The sequence below is a fragment of the Rhinolophus sinicus genome, linkage group LG05, assembly GCF_036562045.2.
Source record: "Rhinolophus sinicus isolate RSC01 linkage group LG05, ASM3656204v1, whole genome shotgun sequence".
NCBI lineage: Eukaryota > Metazoa > Chordata > Mammalia > Chiroptera > Rhinolophidae > Rhinolophus > Rhinolophus sinicus.
This window is the reverse complement of record NC_133755.1, coordinates 170869909-170891163: the sequence shown is the minus strand read 5'-3', so window position 1 is coordinate 170891163 and position 21255 is coordinate 170869909. Positions and strand designations below refer to the sequence as shown.

The 21255-nt window shown below is 39.2% G+C and overlaps 1 protein-coding gene across 2 annotated transcripts in view; it reads left to right on the top strand.

The window, feature by feature from the left end:
* The window catches only part of RMND1 (required for meiotic nuclear division 1 homolog), a 37769-nt gene extending 25256 nt beyond the window's left edge, over positions 1 to 12513 (top strand). For both annotated transcript variants that reach the window (XM_019735436.2, XM_074333709.1), the window contains 3 exons: positions 1126 to 1246; positions 11790 to 11906; positions 12291 to 12513. In XM_019735436.2, the coding sequence (XP_019590995.2) occupies positions 1126 to 1246; positions 11790 to 11906; positions 12291 to 12323 (271 nt within the window). In that variant the 3' untranslated portion in view covers positions 12324 to 12513. The remainder of the gene's footprint in view (positions 1 to 1125; positions 1247 to 11789; positions 11907 to 12290) is intronic.
* Positions 12514 to 21255: the final 8742 nt, after the last annotated feature.

Here is a 21255-nt window from a genome sequence, read left to right as displayed (position 1 = left end):
ACCCCCTTTATCAGGAGCACCCCACAGCACATCTAAAGCCTTGAATTCTCTAAGAAATGAGGTAGAGAGATTCTTCTCATCTCTCTCTTGGCAATGCAAGCAGAATTTCATACAGCAAATCATAACGTCAAAACTCAGAAGTTAAGCCTGAATATACTTAGGTTTGTGAATAATCTCTATAGAGTCTTACTATTCTTAATCTTCTTTTTACAATAAAAGTGGTTATGTTATTAAATGTGGTAAATCTATGAATGGAAACATGGCACGTTATGTGAAAAAATAAATCTAAATTATATATGGTATGATCGCAATTGTGTAAGCAAACAAAAATAAATATTCCTATTTATCTTGATATGTGTACATACCACACATATGTGCATGTACACACACACACTCATGTATGCATAGAAAAAGATCTGGAAGGATACAGCAAAGTGTTTGCAGGGCCTAAAGGAGTTGAGTCATGTGTTAAAATAAAAGGGCCCACCACTGTTTTCTTAAAACTCTCTAGTGTATTTTCTTATTTTATAGTGAACAGTTATATGTTACTTCTACAACTTACGTGTTCACTTAAAAGTAAGCTTCGACCTCTTATGTACAACAAAGATATAAAACAAGAGAGAGAGACTTATGTGGGTGTGTGTTTATATGTGTATCTATCTGCTTGTCCAGCATTTGCATAAACACTGGAAGGATACAGAGAAAACTAACATTGGTTACCTATAGGGGGTAGGAGAAAGGGAAAGATGGGATTAAGAATAGGAATAAGATTGGTCAAGTTTTACCTTTTTCTTTTTCTTTTTGAGCCACATGGTTACCTGTCCACAAGAAAATGTTTGTGTATATTGTAAAAAGTTTTAATGAAAAAAGTTTAGAAATAGGAAAAAAAAACCTCTCATTTTGTTTTTAAACTACTTTATAAATGATATTAATATTAAAGATTGAATTAATTGGTTGCAAATTTTTTAGTTCTTATCAATTTTTTAGTTATGTGTTTCTCAAAAGTATTAAAAGTCAGCATTAAAAAACATTGTCATAAAGCACCATGTAAATAAAAAATATAATAGAGACCATGATTTTTAATTCAAGATAGAAATAAAAAGTTATCATTTTCCTTTTTTTAAGACACCATGTAAACTTGAGTTCGGATTTCTTGATTACTCCTGATTTCTACTGGGACAGAGAAAACCTGGAAGAACTTTATGATAAAACTTGTCAGTTCCTGAGCATTACTCGTAGAGTCAAGGTATGTATTTTGCACTTTTACTGAGAGAGAAAGACTCATTGTTGACTAAAATTTGTATAACTATGTGAAGAGAAATTTTAAATTAGGTAAATGTATTTCACTGCCTTTGGAAAAATGTCTTACTTGACTTCTATTCGGATCTCTATATTCCCCCTTTCCCTTCTTGCCCTGTATATATAACTTTCAACTTATTGCATCAAAGGATACTCTGATATTCGCTGTACAGAGACTGGATAAGATTTGTGAGAGTTTGGAGGCCCAATGGCCCATTAGGAATTTCTCATCAAGTTTTAAACTAGAGTTCATGGGGTCTGGAACTGTAATGGTGACAGCGAAAATAGAAATGAATTTAAGAAAGACTCCTCTAAAACAAATCAAGTACTTGGCAATGGGAGGCCAGGGGGAGGGAAAGGTAAGGATGACTGGTGGGTGGCGGGTAGAAAGATGGCAAAACATAGAGAGGTGGGAACAGGTGGGGTGAGGAGCTAAATTTAAGATATGTTGAGAGTAGAGGAGCAAAAAGACATCCAGTTAGCACTGTCATGCCGGCACTGAGCAGTATAGAGGAAAAGTCGAGAAGAGAGTATCAAGGTGGTGATGGAAGTGGGTGGATGAGACCATGATGGCTGTAAACCACATGGAGAAAGAGGGTAGAACACAGAATGGACATTAGTACAATGGTGTGCATAGTTTTGTGGCATTTTGTCACGTGTAGATCAGTGTAACCACACTATCGAGATACAGAACTGTTCTGTCACCACAAAGATCCTCCCATGTGCTGCCCCTTTAGAGTCAAACCAACTTCCCCTCCCCCACCATCCCTAACCCCTGGCAATGGGTCATCTACTCTCTATCCCAATCATTTTGTCATTGGGAGAATTTTATATAAATAATATCTTACAGTATGTGACTTTTAAAATGGGGTTTTTTATTGGGCACAATGCCTTGAGGTCCATGTAGCATGTATCAATCTCTGCCTTCCTGTGGGGTACAAACATTTTTTGGAATTCCATTTTGATTTTACCTATATTGTTTTTGAGTATATCTCTTTACAGAGACATTTAGTGGTTGCTCTAGGTATTACATTTGTACATACATAGCTTAACAGTCTACTGGTTTCGACATTTTACCAGATTAAATCAGGTGTAGAAACCTTACTTCCCTTTATGTCCCTTTACGCTCCGGCATTTACCATAAAATTGTCGTAATGATTGAGAACTTCGTCAGTGTTATAATTTTTGCTTCAACCATCAAACATAATTTAGGAAAGAGAGGAAATTCTATTTACCCATATTTTTCTTTTTTCTTTCTTCATGATGTTCCAAAATTTCTTCTTTTATTGTTTCCTTTCCTTTCTTCTGAACATTCTTTAGCCATTCTTTTAAAGTCTGTGGAAACACATTCTCTCAATTTTCCTGCATCTGAGAATGTCTAGTTTTCCCCTTCATTCCTGAAGGATATTTTCACTAGATACAGGATTCTGAGTTGACAATCTTTTCTTTCAGCACTTAAAAAATGCTATACCACTTTCTTCTGGACTCCATGGTTTCTGATGAGAAATCTATCATCCTATGACATGAATGTCAGGTATTTTCTTATACCCCCACAAGTCTTTGAGGCTCTATTCACATTTTTTATAGTCTGGTTTTTCTGCTGTTCATATTGGGTAATTTCTATTGTTCTATCTTCAAGTTTACCGATTATTTCCTCTTGTTACCTTCATTCTGCTGTTGAGCCCATCACTGAGTTTTTATTTTGTTTATTGTATCTTTCAATTCTAAAATTTCCACATGATTCTTTATGTTTTCTATTTCTTTACTGAGATTTTCTGTGTTTTTTTTTCATTTGTTTAAAGCATGTTCATGATTGCTTTTTAAAGCATTTTTGTGATGGCCGCTTTAAATCCTTGTCAGATAATTTCAACATCTGATTTGTCTTCCATGTTAGTGTCTACTGATTATCTTTTCTCACTCCCTCCAGAGAATTGTAATACCTCCAGTTTACCTCATTGCTTAATGTGTTATGTTTATGATCCGTGATACTGTAAGATGAAATTTCAGTGGACTTCTTCAACCCAATTTTAGATACTTAAATGTCCAATTAGACACAGATTTGACAATCCTGTTGTCTGATCAGACATGAAAAGCATTGGACTTCCATGGTTGTGGACTGGGTACCCAGGCTGAAGATCCAGGTAAAAGGGGGTAATACTGAAACCTTAAACAGAGGAGCTATCTCCTGTTGTATTAGTTAGCTATTGCTGTGAAACAAATTGCTCCAAAATGTAATGGCTGAAAATAACACTTATTAGCTCCATTTTTGTGGGTCAGGAATCCAGGTGCAGGGGCAGCCGGTTAGCTCAGTTGGTTAGAGTGCAGTGCTCTTAACAACAAGGTTGCTGGTTCGATCCCCACATGGGCCACTGTGAGCTGCGCCCTCTACAACTAGATTGAAACAACTGCGCTTGGAACTGATGGGTCCTGGAAAAACACAAATAAATAAAAAAGTTAAAAAGAAAAAAAAAAGGAATCCAGATGCAGCTTAGCCGGGTCCTCTGGTTTTCTCACAAGGCTGCAGTCATCTCTCAAGGACCAGCTGGGAAAGATTCACGTCTTAGTTCACTCGTATGGTTGGTTGGCTAGATTCAGTTCCTCCCACACTCTTGGCCAGACGCCTTCCTCGGTTCCTTGCCACATAGGCTCCTTGATAGAGAGAGAGGGAGCTAGAAAGATGGAGTCACAATCTTGTAACCTAATCACAGCAGTAGTGACATCCCATCACTTTTGCTATATTCTTTTTCTTAGCAACAAGTCACTAGGCCCAGCCCACAGTCCAAGGGAAGGGATTACACAAGAGTGAATACCAGGAGCAGAGCTTTTCGGGTGGCATCTTAGAAATCTGCCTGCCAGACTTCAGGTCTTGAAAACAGTAGAGAAAATTTTAGAAGCCTACTTTGCAATTACTGTGACACACATCACACTCACACTCCTGTCACTTTAATGATCTCCAGCTTCAGTCCACCAAAGGCACTGCCACCACTGCTAGTCTCACTGTGTTCATAATTGTCGGTGAGCCAACTTCCAGTGCCACTTGGCCTGGACAAGGTTGATGTCAAAAGAAATGTTCTGATCTTTGACCTGGGAGGTGGCCTTTTTTATCTGTCTACCCTTGCTGTTCAAGATGGAACTATTGACAACAGGTCAACTGAGGACACCTCTTTTAGTAAAGAATACCTTGACAGCCAAACGGTCAGCTATTTCATGGCTAAGATCACGTGCAAGCAGAAGGATATCTGAGAACAATATGGCTGTGTAAGCCCTTCTGCCTTCTACCTGTAGTATGCTGAGTATACTGTTTATCCAGTGTCAAGGCCAGTTTGAGGTTGAGTCCCTTCTAAGGGGTTATGCTCACCCAGTCTCTGGCACCCTAGACCTGTGGAGAAAGTCCTGTGCAATGCCAGCTAGACTCAGCACCAGTCCCTGTGGGTGGCTTTGTCTGTAGCCCCAAGATTTAAAATCTCCTGTGGGAAGAAGTAAAACTAAATTTATTCACAGACGACATCTTGTATGTAAAATATCCTAAAGAATCTACAAAGAAGCTACTGAAACTAGTAAGTAAATTTATCAAAGTTGCAAGATGCTAAGTCAATGTACAAAAAATTATTTTTCTTTATACTATCAATGAACAATTGGAAAGCAATGTTTTTTGGGGAAGGGGAACATGACTTTATTGGGGAACAGTGTGTACTTCCAGGCCTTTTTTTTTCCCAAGTCAAGTTGTTGTCCTTTCAATCTTAGTTGTGGAGGGTACTGTTCAGCTTCAAGTTGTTGTCCTTTCAGTCTTAGTTGTGGAGAGCGCAGCTCAGCTCCAAGTCCAGTTGCCGTTGCTAGTTGCAGGGGGCGCAGACCCCCATCCCTTGCGGGAGTCGAACCGGCAACCTTGTGGTTGAGAGGACACGATCCAACCAACTGAGCCATCCGGGAGCTCAGTGGCAGCTCAGCTCAAGGTGCCATGTTCAATCTTTAGTTGCAGGGGGCGCTGCCTACCATCTCTTGCGGGAGTCGAGGAATTGAACTGGCAACCTTGTGGTTGAGAGCCCACTGGCCCATGTGGGAATCGAACCAGCAGCCTTCGGAGTTAGGAACACAGAGCTCCAACCGTCTGAGCCACCAGGCTGGCCCAGAAAGTAAATTTTTAAAATACCACTTACAATAGCATCAAAAACTTAAATAACTTAGGAATATTTTTTTTTTTTTTTTTGCTATAAGACTTGTATCCTGTAAACTAGAAAATATTGCTGAAAAACTAAATAAATGAAGACATATACCACATTTGTAGGATACAAGGTTCAGTATTAAGATGTTACTTCTCCCAGAAATTGACCTATAGATTCAACTCAATTCAAATCAGAATCCCAGCAGGCTTTTTTATTTTAGAACTAAGAAGCTGATTTTTTAAATGGCATGCAAGGGACCTAGACTAGCCAAAGCAATTTTGAGAGGAGTACAAAGTCGGAGGACTTTTATTATCAGATTTTTAAGACTTGCAGTAAATCAAACTACAGTAATCAAGATAGTTGAATATTGGCATAAGAATAGGCATAGATTAGTGGAACAGAGTGCAGAGTCTAGAAAGAGACTTGTACACATAAGGCAGTTGATTTTTGACAAGTGTAAATTAATTCAGTAACAAGGGGACAGTCTTTTCAAGAAATGGTGCTAGAACAATTTGATAGCCATATGTAAAAAAAGAATGAATTTTACCCTTCAAACCATTTTAAAATGAAATCAGATACCTAATATAAAAGCTAAAATTATAAAACTTCAGGAAGAAAATATAGGAGCAAAGCCTCATTCCATACCAGTATTCCCTGAAAATCCATTTTAATTTTCCTTTAGGAGCTAAACTTCAAGGTTCATTTAAATTATCTGTATAAATTACACACGTTGCTACCATATCCTTATTGCATTTTGTGTTAGAAACTGGGACGACAAGATAGTTAAAAAGTAGAAGTAGCAATGTATTAGGGGGAAAGGAGACTCAGTGAAATTAGAGCTACACTTGTGGGATTCTCCTTCCTTAAAACGTAGCAGCAAAAGTGATGCTTTTCCCCTAAATATATGATGGCTACACCAGAGACAGAGGGATGGTTCGGCTTGTGGGCCCGTAAGGCAAGGTACGTGGATCGGAACCTACAGTAGGTAAATGCCTGCTGAGCACATGGCCACATAGGTTGGAACTACATTTCACTTTATGTACCGGATTTGGATATTTTGTTTCTGAAAACTTATATGACAATTAAAACTTTTGTTCATCAAAATTCCTTTGGTCACTAACAGATTTCACGGAACTCTCCTCACATTCAGTTGTCTTTGCCTTCCCAATATCAGAGGTGCCCTGTTTACCACTGTCATCTCCTTGGTTTGAGTTCAGTCACTACAACTAAATGTCCTTCGTTTCATTCCCCAGTCTCTCTCTCTGAGACAGCTCTCTGATGGTAAATCTTTCACATGACTTATGAAGCATACCGAAAAGTTCCCAAACTACATTTCTCAGAGATTTTCTTAGCATCCCAAAGGAAGGTAAGACTAGTTGGATTTCATGAGGATCATTTACAAGGAGTTAAAAGAATTTAGCCTTCCTTACTTACCATGCTCAACACAATGCCAGCAGTCTGGGTAATGGGAGCAAACAATAAGAACTGGTCCTGACCTTCAACAAGCTTTACAGTCTTACAAGAAGACATACAAAGAACAAAGAAGAATAAAGAAAGAGTGGTGGTGGGACCAGGAGAAAGTTGTTCCTTGTTTTATTTTGTTTGTTTTCTTCCCCTAGAGGAAAGTCTTGAGAAAGAGTGTGATTAGGTATGAGATGTGCTGAAAAAGCAGTCCAAAAATTTGAGGATGGAGGTCATTTCCTTTGGTAACTAAGAGATCGCTGAAGATTAGAGCAGTTACACAAGTGTAGTAGGGACCGAAGCCAGTGAACAGTGGTCCCTCCACTTTCTCAGGTGGCTGTCCTCCACGACGCGGGCATTGATTCCTCTCTCCTCGTGCTGCCCACTCCATGAGAAATCGTGTCGTTTTTCATCACTTCTACTCCCACCTTTTCCTGATTAATTTCAACTCTATACCTCTAACCTCAAAGTTTGCCTTCCTGGTGCTTCCACGTGCCTACTAAACTTCACAGACCTTCCACATTGTCATAGCTCACAGCGTCTTTTTTAGAATTGTGCGTGTCACTGGCCACGAGAATGTGGGCTGCATGAGATCAGAGACCATGATTGTTTTCTTCCCTGCTACATTCCCGTTTCTTGGCACAGACCTCACATAGCGTATGTGCTCAGTATGTATTTGTAGTATTAGTCAATGATTAAGATTTCAAAATGAAATTCACTCCATCCTCCCAGGAAATGTTGAATCTTCTCTGTTCTTTATTTTGGTTAATGGCAGGACCGACCACCTACGCTCACCCATCTCATCAGGCTGCCGGAAACGGGATACTGCTCCTGGTTTCCTCTTCCCACTCCACCCTCCACATCTAGTCAGTCAGTCTTTTCCTTTTCTCCTATGTGTCCTTCATTCATTGACAAGTATTTATTGTGTGATAGACCCTGGGCTGCTGAAACAGGGAAGGGTAGCATACTTGTCCCTGCCTTCAAGCCCCCTAACTAACGTGCATCCCCACTGCAGCTCACCCTTCTCTCACCTGGACTAATACCTTCTTCACCATCTCCCAGCCTCTAGACTGAACCCTTTAGCAAGAAGGTAGAGATGTGTTTTATTCACCAATCCATCTCCTCTGCCCAGCACAGTAAATATTAACTATTTGAAGACCAAAGGACTCCCCATTTCCTGAAGAATAAAATTCCGACATTATAACAGGATGTATTAGTTTTCCATTGCTGCTGTTAACAAATGACCACAAACCAGCTTAACACAACATACTTTGTTATTCAGGTCAGAAGTCTGACATGGGAGTCATCGGCTAAACTCAGGGCGTTTCCAGGGCTGCATTTCTTCCTGGATTTTCTGGGTAGGATGTATTTCCTGGCCTTTTCCAGCTCCTAGACGCCACCCACGTTGCTTGGCTCATAGCACTTTCTTCCATCTAGCAACGCAAATTGAGTCCTCCTGTTACTGAACTCTTCTTCTGCCTGCAATTTCCTTTTAAGGACCCTTGTGATTCCACTGGGCCCACTCAGATGACCTGCGACTCTCTCCTGAAGATCAGCTGATTATTGACCTGCATACCTGTGCAGTCTTAATCCTCTTTTGCCATGTCGTATTCACAGGTCCCAAGGATTAGGATGGGAATTTTGGGGGAGGGGGGCCATTATTCTGCCTACCACTTAGGGTCTCAAGTATGTCTCACCTAGTTTGGTACTTACTTTTTGAACCTCACTTCCAAGCACTTCCATCCAAGTTTTCCACTCTCTAGCTATACTTGCCCCTATGCTGTTTCCTCTGCTTGAAATGTCCTCCCCTTGGCCCCCTGCCCACAGTGCCCCAACTTTTCTTCTTGCGTAGTTAGCAGCTACTTCACATTTACCACCTCTGTGACATGTCCATTTTTCCCTGCTCCCTCATCTGTGTGCATGTAACATGCATGCCTCCATAGCTAAGTGAAAATAGGAGGCATGCATTAGTGGGGCCTCTTCTTGCTTGCACATGACAGAAAAACAATTTTAATGATCTTCCTTATATATCACCATGTACGTGCTCCCATGTGGCGTGTGGGAATAGGAACGTCTGCTGCACAGACCCAACAGGTCTTAGGACTGTTTCTGTCCTCAGCATCTTGTACCAGTTTGGCTCCCTTCTTTCCTTCTCAGTGGCATTCTCTGACATGGGGAGAAAGAGGTGTGGGGAGCTTACATTTCACTCTGCCTGGCAACTTCAGAGGATTGGGACATGGGTCTAAGCTTTGGGCAGCCGTGTGAGGGAACTGGGCATCATGGTTGGCCCAGCCTGGTCTCGTACCAACCCCGGCTACCCTTGGGCTTTTCAGGGCGGGTGGGGAGGCTGTCCACTGGGTGTTGACTGGCAGCGTCGTGTGGTTGGAAATAGTGAGAGTAACTCCTTCAAAGAGGCGGGGCAGGAGGGAAGGTTCTGGGCAGACAGCAGATGACTAGGAGACAGAATGAAGTAAGTGCTAAAATCAGGAAACAGTGCTGTGGGAGCACTAAGGGGAAGGGGCAGGAGGTTGGAAAGGTTTCACAAAGACTGCACCTTCAAGACTGAAGGGCATGCCACCATCTCAAGTGATTGGACTAAACGATCTGGAGTTTTATGTTACGGAGAAGGCAATGGTAACATGTTTAAAGCTTTTCAGCAGGAGACTGACATGAACTCTGATGCCAGGGTATGAAAAAAAGACCGTTTTTGTTAGATAATGAATAGTTGATGGAGGCTTACCAGGCAGTATTAAGACAAGATAAGCAGACGGCAGATTCAAGGCTCTTACAGCCAAGGATTACTGTAGGGAGTGGGGATTAAAGCTCAAAGGTTTCTATCTTGGGTGACTGAGAAGAGAGTGACCTGATTTGAGACGGGAAACCCAAGAGGGAAAGACTTGAGCAGGATGTCAGTTTTAGTTTGAGAGATGCTAAATTTTGAGGTGCTGGCAGGAAACCCGTATTTTATAGGTAGTTAGAAATGCAGGTAGAGGAGGAAGCATTTATGTGGGATTCATCAGAAAATAGTTTAAAGCAGTCTTTCCCAAAAGGTGAGATACATATACGAGATGAACCTAGGTAGCACATGGACCCAGAAGTAGCATTTAAGCATTGAAGCGAGTAACATTTGTTTATTGTGGAGAAAGGCTTGGTTTGATTTTAGTGGCTCTGTTGTAGGCTCATCTCCCACTTTCACAGTTGTCAGGATCAGCTTCTGTAGGCAACACTAGTTCACATCATACTGGTTTTCCATTTGTGGCAGTGAGTTTCTTTTTAAAACAAACATTTCTAAGTAAAATCTTTTCGAATTTAAGTAGTACAGTTGGCACATTTATATCACAGAAATAGTGATGGTGAGATGGAAATGACTGAAGTTTAGGAAGCGCCTACACAAACCAGTGGGTAAGATCATGTAAGGAGTACAGAGCTAGAGGACTGGGACGAGACGAAGACTTCGGGAAATGTCACCTAAAGGCAAGATTAGGCAGGGAACACTCAGAATACTGGTCAGAACTTAGTTCTTCGGGAGGGGGAAGTTAAAGAAAGCCTGCACTTCTTAGTGTTGTCAAATGCTTGAGTTAACTGAGGTTTAGAATCTAAAAGAAGTTACATTTACTGTTAGGAGACATTGGGAAGTTTCGGGGGAGTTGTGGTGATATATACCTTGTTTTCCCGAAAATAAGCCCTGGCATGATTTTTCAGGATGACATCCCCCGAACATAAGGCCTAATGAGTCTTTTGGAGCAAAAATTAATATAAGACCTGGTCTTATTTCCAGGGAGACACGGTACAACTTCTAAATGCTAAGGAATAAGTTGGAGGATGAGAAAGTAGAAGAAGAAAACATCAGTTCTTTAGTCAAAGCTGAAAGAAAAGGGAAGAGGTTTGGGTATTTGAAGAGAGAAGCTTCAAGATAAGCACGTTTATAGACCAGTATCACGCAGCCAACAGAAATAGGAAGAGGAAGAAAGAGAGGAAGAAAAGAAAGGCGTTGTTCGAAACATTTATACATGAGCAACTACAGGGTGATGTCTGGAAACATGGGCAAATACACACCATCAGTGTGGTTCCTTGTGTTCTCTCATTAGTGAGGCTGTTTAATGCTCTGCAAAATCATAATGAATATGGTGCACTAATACATTTCAAATCCCAAAGATGCATCTGTGATGTCTTCAATTTCCACTGACCAACCTGCACCCTCAGCATACCCAAGTAATCAAGAGGAATCAAATTTTAAAAATTTGTTCCCAGACTTCCCAATTTCCAAAAGTGACATGCAGAGAGATTAAGGAAGTATAAACTTGCCAGTGGTCACATCCAAATCTTAAATTCAAAGATTCTGTGTTCTATATGAACCCCTCAACCCGTTTGTGAGGGTGCCATCAGCCAGCAGAACCTCAGCAGTGCTGAAAGCACTGCCATCTAGTGGTGAGTGTGCAGCAGGCCGTCTTAACATTTGGGGGTTTTGACAGTGACATTTGAAGTTTTAGCAGAAGGTAATCACTGTTTTTACCATCTTAAGGCCATTGCCATTCTTAACTGCTAAAAAATCCAAGGGCAGCCACCAAAAACTGGAACTCATATGCTTTATTTTTAGATCTTCCATCCAAATCTTACAAATACAAGAGCCTCGGTATGCAAAGTATTTCTAGCAGTTAGATCTGTGCACCACAGAATGTCTAAATGAATTCACAAGACAGAACACTGGCGGTTTGCCTTTGGGGAGAGGACTGGGGAGCAAGAATTGAAGGGATGATTTTTCACTGCATACATATTTCAAACCTTTAGAATTTTGAAGCATGCGATCCTGTTACTTCTTAGCTTAAGTATAAATACAGGATACTTTCTAGTACTTTCCCTATGCAGGTCATGAATGAAAAACTTCAGCACTGCATGGAGCTGACAGATCTGATGCGGAATCACCTGACGGAGAAGAGGGCGCTGCGCCTGGAATGGATGATCGTCATTCTGATCACCATAGAGGTGAGACGCTTAAGGAAAACAATGAAGGTAACTTGCCGGAGAACATGATAGGGGGGAAAGCATGACTTTGTGCCAGTTACTAGGCCTATTTGGAAGCGAGGTTAAGTTTCAAGTGACTATGGTAGTATTTTGAAAATGTGTTGTGCTTTTTCAAAAAGTTCCACATTTTTAAAGACGGCACTTAAAGAAAGTTCTGGCTGTAGATTTACAATGTACAGCCCAACAGCAAGCACCTGTGCCAGACCTGCAGCTTGCCATGTGGGAAAGACAAGTACTTACTCTTACTTCAGGAGAATCAATTATTCACAACCTTGCAAGAGTCATTCTAGTTTGTACCAATGATTTGCCTTGAAATTAATAATTCTCATTTTTTGTCACCCTAAGGTAATGTTTGAACTGGGACGAGTGTTTTTCTAATCAAGTGATGACCAAAGGAAAAGTGTCATTTCAAGAGCTATTCAAGTTCTGCAATCAAAAATAAATGCTCACTATTGGGGGAAATATTTTATTAAATAGGTATTTAATTTTTTAAATCAAGAAATGGTTATAACGATCATTTCAGCCCCTAAATGTATTGCTGCTTGAATAAAAATTATGAATGATCTGGTTCTTGGGTCTGTTAACAGACAATTTGAAAGGAAAATGTTTATTTTAAAGAGCTCTGGAGAAGCTTAGCATCTAGGAAATGTAGGCAAACATACTTAATAAAGCCAAAGGCTTAGATTTGGACACTACACCTAACCTATCCCCAGGGAATGCCAATCATGGGCCTGGCTGAGAACCATACAGGATCTCAGGGGTGTTGAAATAAATATAAAAATGACACAGGTGTTAGATGGCAGAAATTGGTTTTATGAACCTACTTTAGATGGCATTCATAATTTGAGTTTGACAGCTCACTGGTACTTTGCTTTTTATTAATTTAATACTTTCCATCCCTTCACTACCAAGTTAGTCAAAATGTTCTTCTCATAGAAACATTTTACTTTCACACATACTTTAGGGAAATAAAAAAATACCAAGTAAAAGAATTTAACATTTATGTTTACCATCTTGAATTGATAATTAACATTCTTTTTAAAAAGCAGTCTTATCTTCATTTGCCTTATTTTTATGCGTTAACCCCTCCAGTTCACTACCCTCTCCACCACCATGAATTTAAATGGCTTTTTTTTCCTATACATTCCATATATATATCCATGAATAGAGTATTACTCTGTTCAGAATTGGGACGCTGTCATTTTACAACTTGTTTACTGCTACAAAGCATTCCACAAAAAGAATACACTATACCCTTACTGGTATCTTTTATACATTTGCTGTGATAGAGTGAAAGGGAACATCCTGTGGTGTCTTTTTCAGCACACCACTCGAGTCTCAAGCAGCAGTCTGTCTGAGGGACCTATGGCCCAAGGGCACCCGACTTCCCAAGGAGCGTGTGGGCACGGAGAGTTCAATAACTGCTTTCTAGCCTCCAAGTCTAAAGCACTCCAAGCACTTTCCTAAAACTGCTGTCCTGTGCACACCTGCAATCAGTGTGTCAGGCCTGTTCTCCATCCCCATCTTCCCTTCTCATTCTGTATAGAAGGCATCTCTCACCCATCCTGTTGAATATGAGTTTGGTCCGCTGTATTTAAAAACCTTTAAATATATTTAACCTGTATTTTAAAATCTTTAGGAAACCAAACAAGAGGACACTTTAAAACAGTGGTCAACAAAACCTCCTTTGAGACCATGTTATCCCCCACCTAATAACGGGAAATTTCCATTAAAATTTTACTCCAAGTATCAATGTGTATAATTTGCTATATGGATCAACTCTATTAATTATAACATTTTTAAGACTTGAACATTTGGTGCTGTAGGGTCATGGCAAATTAAAATTTAACATTTCAACTTAAATATGCGAAGAACAAGAGGATAAGACCTTCAAGCACAAAAATTTACTGATGAGGATAACGTTTTATGGTGGAAATGTTAACACAAAGTTTTTCAAGGAGAAACAGTAACTTAAATTTGAATCATTTACTTATGTTTAACCAGATCACGGTGGACATCAACTCACTGGTATTATTTCATTCCACTAGATACAGTAAAGACACATAATAACTTTATTTTTAAATACCAATGTTTATATCAGAAATTACATCTTTTTCAACTATTTAAATTTATGATAAAAGCTTCAATGTAAGTTATAGAATTAGTTTTTTAAATTATTTTAGGTGTAACACAAACGTTTTTCAAGATCACAAGTTCTATAAGAACAAAATGACTAAGAAGTTACACCAGAAAACTGAAGAGAGCCTAAAAAGTTAAGTACACTCACGAATGACTCTGGAAGCACTACTCAGAGTGTATCAAATATCTACACTCACGAGCACAGTGGTTAAAACCAACATGGATTTGAATTCTTACTCCACTACTGCTTAGCTAGCTGCATCACCTTGGGAGAATCCCTGAACCAATCTGAGTCTCCATTTCATCATCTGTAAAATGGATTTAACAGTAACACTACCTCAGGGTGGCTGTGAGGATTAATGGAATTAACATGTGAAGCTATGAGAGTTAAAGTCTAATCTAAAAAGCCTCCCATGTTCTGACTTCTGGTTACCTTGGAGATTCTGACTCTTGAGCACCCTCATGGCAAGTAAGATTACCCCGTTTCCCCGAAAATAAGACCTAGCTGGACCAGATTAATGTAAGACCAGGTCTTACATTAATTTTTGCTCCAAAAGACGCATTAGAGCTGATGGTCTGGCTAGGTCTTATTTTCAGGGAAACACAGTAGGTACAATACTTGTCTGATGTCTCATTAATGAAATATGATTAACTGGAATCCTTGGATTTTCTTTATGTGGCCTTTTCACATCCTGGGTTTCTTGGAGCAGCCAGACTTTCAAGTGTTAAAAAGGGGAAAGGCACGGGCAAAGCAGTCAGCTGGTTATCCTACCTGCAGGGCACATTTTAGAAATTAATGTTTAAACAGCCACCTTTTTCAAATCAGGCGTCTGCTGCAACTGTACAGATAAATTAAGAACAGGAGCCTCCCCTGCCAATGATCAGCCACCTTCACAGAGAAAAACAAGTCGATAGACACAGACACACAGTTATTATCAGAGGAAGTACTTTTTCCCTATAAATATCATTTACTTCACTTTCAAACAAACAAAAAACCCTGAGTCAAACACAATTCTATAAGCAAAATTTCAGATTCACATCTTTGTTTTTCCAGAAATATTTCAATAAAAAACTTTAATATTTCAAAATTAAAATGTCTTTAAAAATCAGTGGTGACTACTGATATATGCTACAATTTGGATAAATCTTTCACTCAACCAGTGTCAAAAGGCTATATATTGTATGAATCCATTTATAGAACAAGCTAGAAAAGAAAAAAACTAGCTCTAGAGAACAAAGCAGTGGGCTGCCAGGGGGAAAGCGCTGGAGGAGAGTACGAACATACAAGGACAGCATGAGGGAATTTTTTTGTAGTGATAGAACTGTCCTGTGTCCTGATTGTCGTAGTTGTTACTCAAATGTATACCTATATTAAAGTTCACAACTGTACACTAATTCTAAAAATTTCTTTAAATCAGTTATTTCAAAAATGTTAACAATCTTATCATTTACTAAGGTATTGTGCTAAACCCACTGACATACACTTTCTTATTTTACACTCACATAATCCTATAAAACATATCCCAGTTTGAGTAAAACAAAAAACTGAGGCTCAGAGGTTAAATGACACCCAAAGCCAAACAGCTTAAAGGACAGCATGATTCCAACCCCGATCTGACTCCAAAGCCTATATTCTTAACCACAGTTAATAACATGCTGTACTCTCTCCCCTCTATTCATAAATACCAACCACTGTCTCCCCAATGCTGTCAGGAAGCCAAGTTTCCTCATTCGGTTCCTAACTCAACAGACTATAGATAATGTGAAAATGTGCAGATAGGGGGGTGGGGGGGGTGCGGCCGGTTAGCTCAGCTGGTTACAGCACGATGCTCTTAACAAGGTTGCCAGTTTAGCCCCACATGGGCCACTGTGAGCTGCACCCTCCACAACTAGATTGAAACAACTACTTGACTTGGAGCTGATGGGTCCTGGAAAAACACACTTAAATAAAAAGTTTAAAAAAAAAAGAAAATGTGCAGATGAGCAAAACATGATCCTTGAGCAACAGAACTTTCTGTGACAATAGGAATGTTCTGTAACATCTATGTTGTCCAATAAGGTACCCTCTTGCCACATGTGGCTACTGAAAGCACATGTGGCTAGTGTGACAACTGATAGGGTCATATGTGGCTGGATAGCACAATTCTAGAGAAATAATAATGTAAATGCCACTTAAGAAGCAACTTACCAAAATACGATGGCAACACACCAATAAAACAATTTAAGTTAGATGTATATTGAAGGAGTAAAGCTGAGAAATGCACAATTCCCCCCAAACATCACAAATCTAATATGTCTTTCAAACATCTATTCACCCTTCAAGATTCAGTTTAATATCAACTTCCATTTACTTTACCACAGCACTTTGCACATGTGGAGTGTAGAACAAACTGTATATTATTAAATATATGATGGTGTTCTTCTCCCTCACGGGACTGTAAGCATCTTAACAGAGTTATAAACATACGAGTGAGTATACACCACCACTACCTATATACACAGGCTTTCTACAAGAAACATTTTTTCATTCAGTTCTAATGGGAAAATTACCATCCTAGGTCATCCTTAAACTACAAATTCAATTCTGCAAGCCTTTGAGTACCAGCAGTATACATAAAAGGCTATCCCAGCTTACAGTGGGAATGGGGGGGGGGGGGTACAAGATATAGATAAATAGCAAGTAAGAAAAGTAACCACATAAGTACGTACAATCAGTGTGTCGGGGCAGAATAGCAACTGTCAGGAGTCCTGCTGGTAAAGAGAAACCAGAAAGCAGTTTAAGAAAAAAGCAGCCATTAACTACCTCTGTAATAGCAAAAGTGTAAGATAATTTAAATTCATCCTGGCTGCATTCACACTACCAACGTCAGGGTCTCATCTTTAAGCCAAAACTAGTCTTTGAACAAATCCTTCTAGATCCAAAGTGCCCATGAAAATTCCACAGCAGAAAAGAAGTACTATAGTGTTCTTTACACTCAAACTCTGATTAAGTTATAATGTCTTCCTTTAGGTCTTGGAAATGTGCTAATTGGTACAGTTCCACAGTACGATCTTGAGGTCAGTACAGAAGACAGCATCTGGAGCTAACAATAAGTAGTTTGAATTCATTTGCTGAGTACAGTTGACTCTTGAACAACACGGGTTTGAGCTGCGCAGGTCCGGGTTTGTTTCTCCCAATACATTTGGCCCTTCATATCCACCGGCTTCATGTGAACCGAAGCCAATCTTATTCAGAGTCAACCAAGCATGGACTGAAAACAGTATTTTCACATTCCCAGCACCGGATTCCGAACCATGAATTGAAAATAGTGTTTTCTATCGAGGGTGGTTGAATCTGCAGATGTGAATAGCTGGCTATAGTCAAAAGTTATACTTGGATTTTTGACTTCATGGGGGTTAACGGCCCTAACCTCCACATTCAAGGATCAAGTGCACATTTTGTTTCCTCAAAAAAAATCAATTGGGGGGATGCTGGTGTGAGAAGTCTGCAAAATTATAAAGACATCAAGCATTATCTGCTGGACAAACACGTTTGAAGTATAACTACTATCATGTACGAGGTGTGATCAAGACACAGTAAATATTTAAATTAAAAAATGTTACAGTAAAAGATACAATGCCATTAATCCCTCTCAAAATGTTACCCCTCACTTCGCACACTTATCCCATCCTTTTTGTCCTTTTCTGAAGCAGTTCTGGAAGTCCTCTTTCGTGAGTGTCCTCCATCATAACACCGCTCCGTGTCACACATCACTTCTGGTATGGCAACTTCTGTCAAAAACATTACGGTGTCCTCATCCATCTTATTCACCGGATCTGGCACCGTGCGATGTCTGGCTCTTTCCCAAAGTCAAAATGACCATGAAAGGTAAACATTTTGAATCGATCTAGGACATGGAGGCAGCCACAACAGCACAACTAAAGACTCAAAAGAGGACTTCCACAGCTGCTTCAGAAAGTGGCAAGAACGATGGGATAAGTGTGTTCAAAGCGAGGGGGAGTATTCTGAGGGGGATTAATGGCAATGTGTCGTAACGTAATAAAATTTTTTTAATTTAAACAGTCACCATATATTTCGATCACACTTCATAGAAGCTTGCAAGCTGGAAGACTAAGGAAGAACAGTTATACACTACAACTTCTTTAGAAAAGAATTTTTTTAAATCAGCCAATTTTCCCATTTTTATCAGCAGAGATTATTCATGACAAAAGTCAGAGAAAATCTGTTTATTTTTCCTAAAATAAATGGCCTCGGGCCAGTTAATTACTTATTTGAGCCTGCTTTCTCAAATTGAAGATTGAGAAGGGCGTGAGACTACATGCCCTCAGAGAAAAAAAAAAATGAATTAACTTCAATAATTACTTAGGGATTGATTTCAGCAAGGCTTCTGGTTCAATCCTAATTCATCCAGAAACAGGAGAAATAACAGACTTGTGGGGGTTATTAAAATACATCCTAAATACTCCCTTCAAGACATGGAGCTTAATACTTACCCCCTGGCTGTAAGCTGGACTTAGTGACATGCTTTTAACAGCATGTGGCAGTGATGGTGTGGCTTCCTCCTTGCTCTTGCTTGGTTCACTAGCTCTGGGGGAAGCCAACCACCACCGTGTTGTGAGGACACTCAAGCATCCAATGGAAATGAGCTGAGACCTGCCAATTGCGAGCACCACCTGCTGGAGCGTGAGCTACCCTAGAAGCAGATCCTCTAACCCACTCAGCACCTTGACTGAAAGACCCTTACTCAGAACCACCTGGCTATACTCCCAGATTCCTGACCCAGAGAAACTATATGATAAACAAATGTTTTTCAAACTGTGAACGCTGACCTATTTGTGATTGATGAAATCAATTTAACGTACCACAATCAGCTTTTAAAAAAATAAACTAGTTACAAAAGATAGAGTATAACTGATTACAAGTACTATTTCCTGAAAATTTTGTTTTAATTTCATATATATGTGCACTCCAAGTAGCATTAACAATGTATCTCTTAGAATCACAAGTGAAAAAGTTTGAAACCCACAAGCCTACACTTAGGTTTAAGACAAAAAGTTCCCTAATGTATAGGGAATCTTTGAGGGAATATGGGTTCAGTAATAACCAACTGTAAAATAAGCATTTTCTATAAACTTTATACCAAAACCAACGAAATATAAGACACTCTCAAAATATATCTTTTCTGATTTAAATGTTAAGCTTGATATAAAACACAAAAGGCATGGTAGACCTGTAAATCTAGCATGTAAAAGCATGTCATTTTCCTAATCTAAGAGGTTACTCATAAAATTATGTAGTGAAAAAGCTGCTTTGGGATCTACCCACATTTATTCCCTCTATTACTTTAATAATCAATGTTAAAGGAAATTCCATCTTCAATCTGTGCATACAAACTCAAATTTCTGCCAAATATAAGAGTTAAGCACAGTATTAAATTGCTTCCTGCTCAGCGTCCAAGTTTCACTGAACTATCCTCTTTAGAACACAAGCACATATTTTTCTCATGCCTCAGTATAATATACCAAAATTTTCAGCAGCACAAGAGTTTGCAGAATATTTATGTATAACAACTTCTGATGAATCCACTCAGATTATTTGTTTGCACTGTGATTTTCTTTGAAAATGTGTGAAACTATTTTTGAACTCCTAATTTGCCAAATCTATTTCCAAAATGCAAAATAAATCAGCACATAAACACTAAACAGATGATTTAACTTACATCTTATTACTAACTTCTGGGTATCTGTGGCTCTCCCACAACCAGACTGACAGCTTCCCTTGGTACCCTGACATACACTACTAGCCCTTCTTGCAAGGACTAAGTTTTCTCCCCAACCTTTGCATATGCATCCATCTAAATGTTTCTATTTCAACAAGTTGTAGAAAGCAGATAAAGTCGGTATAGCTTTCCTTACAATGCTATTACTTGATGACGGTGATTAAAAATCGAAATAACTAGCATACTTGACAAAATCCAAGTATGCATGCATGCCTATGCCTTGAGAACTAGCAGTAAAGCAGCCCAGCTCTAAATTCAAGAGCAGCAGCTCTTGAAGAATATAGGATGGTCCTGACAACAGTTTCTCTAGGAATGAGATTCCGAGTTTCAGGAATAACCCCTGGGTTTATTTCTATACAACTACATATATAGTACTGAGAAATTATTCGCTGATCTTAAGAATAAGCAGTTACTTTGACTCAAGACGAACTACTCTAGACACAAAGGCAAGTTTCTACCCAAAGGCTTCAATCTAAAACATTAGCTTTGCCCATTTTTTTCTTTTAGTTTCTCTTAAATCAGTTCACTCTCCATACGAGCACACCATCAGATCATTAACTTGAAAGTTTATCAGAGTCAAGATCTAATAAAAGAACTAAGACCCAAAGATCTCTAACTAGGACTCTCTACCAATCAAAATCACTTTAGTTTCCTAAGAAGATGAAACAGATCTCAACAGTAGAGCCAATATAAGAAACCTAGCATGACTATCTGAAGGCAAACTTTGATGTTTTAGTGATAGTGCACTAGAAATACTTTTATCAGGATCAGAATTTGGTTTTGCAGGCAGACATTTAACCACTCAACAAGTCATTTATCTAGCTGATCAAAGAACAAGAAAAGTTCAAGGCAGGTATGAACTAAATCTATTATTCACGTTTGGACCACTATAGTTACACTGCTGCTTATTCTGTCTTCAAAGAAGGAATTAATCATCAGTAGCCCGGTATAACTGGATTACTAAACCAAACTCAAGAATTTTAGAAGGGGCACTTCTGTATGTTAAATTAACTGTCATAAGATAGCGAGCTTGCCTTAAACGTTATGTGCCAGAGCACTGTGCTATGTAAACCAAAAGGCATTGGACATCAAATCAAGGAAATTATAACCAGGACAGCAAGCTTCAAAACCAGACTGCCTTGGAAACTGCTGCTTCCATTTCCTTACGAATCAAGCCATATTCTTTTTTTTTAAGTCTTCAAAATACTACAAATATAAATCATTAAATCCAGTCATCAAAGGACTAAACTGTACTTCCAAAACTATGACATTTTAACAAAATGACAACAGAAAAGTAAACTTTAAAATGTTATGAATGACCGTCAGAGAATCTAAGTCCCTTGCCTGCCCTGCTACTGTTAAAAGATTTCAGGGCCTCTAAATTTAACAGA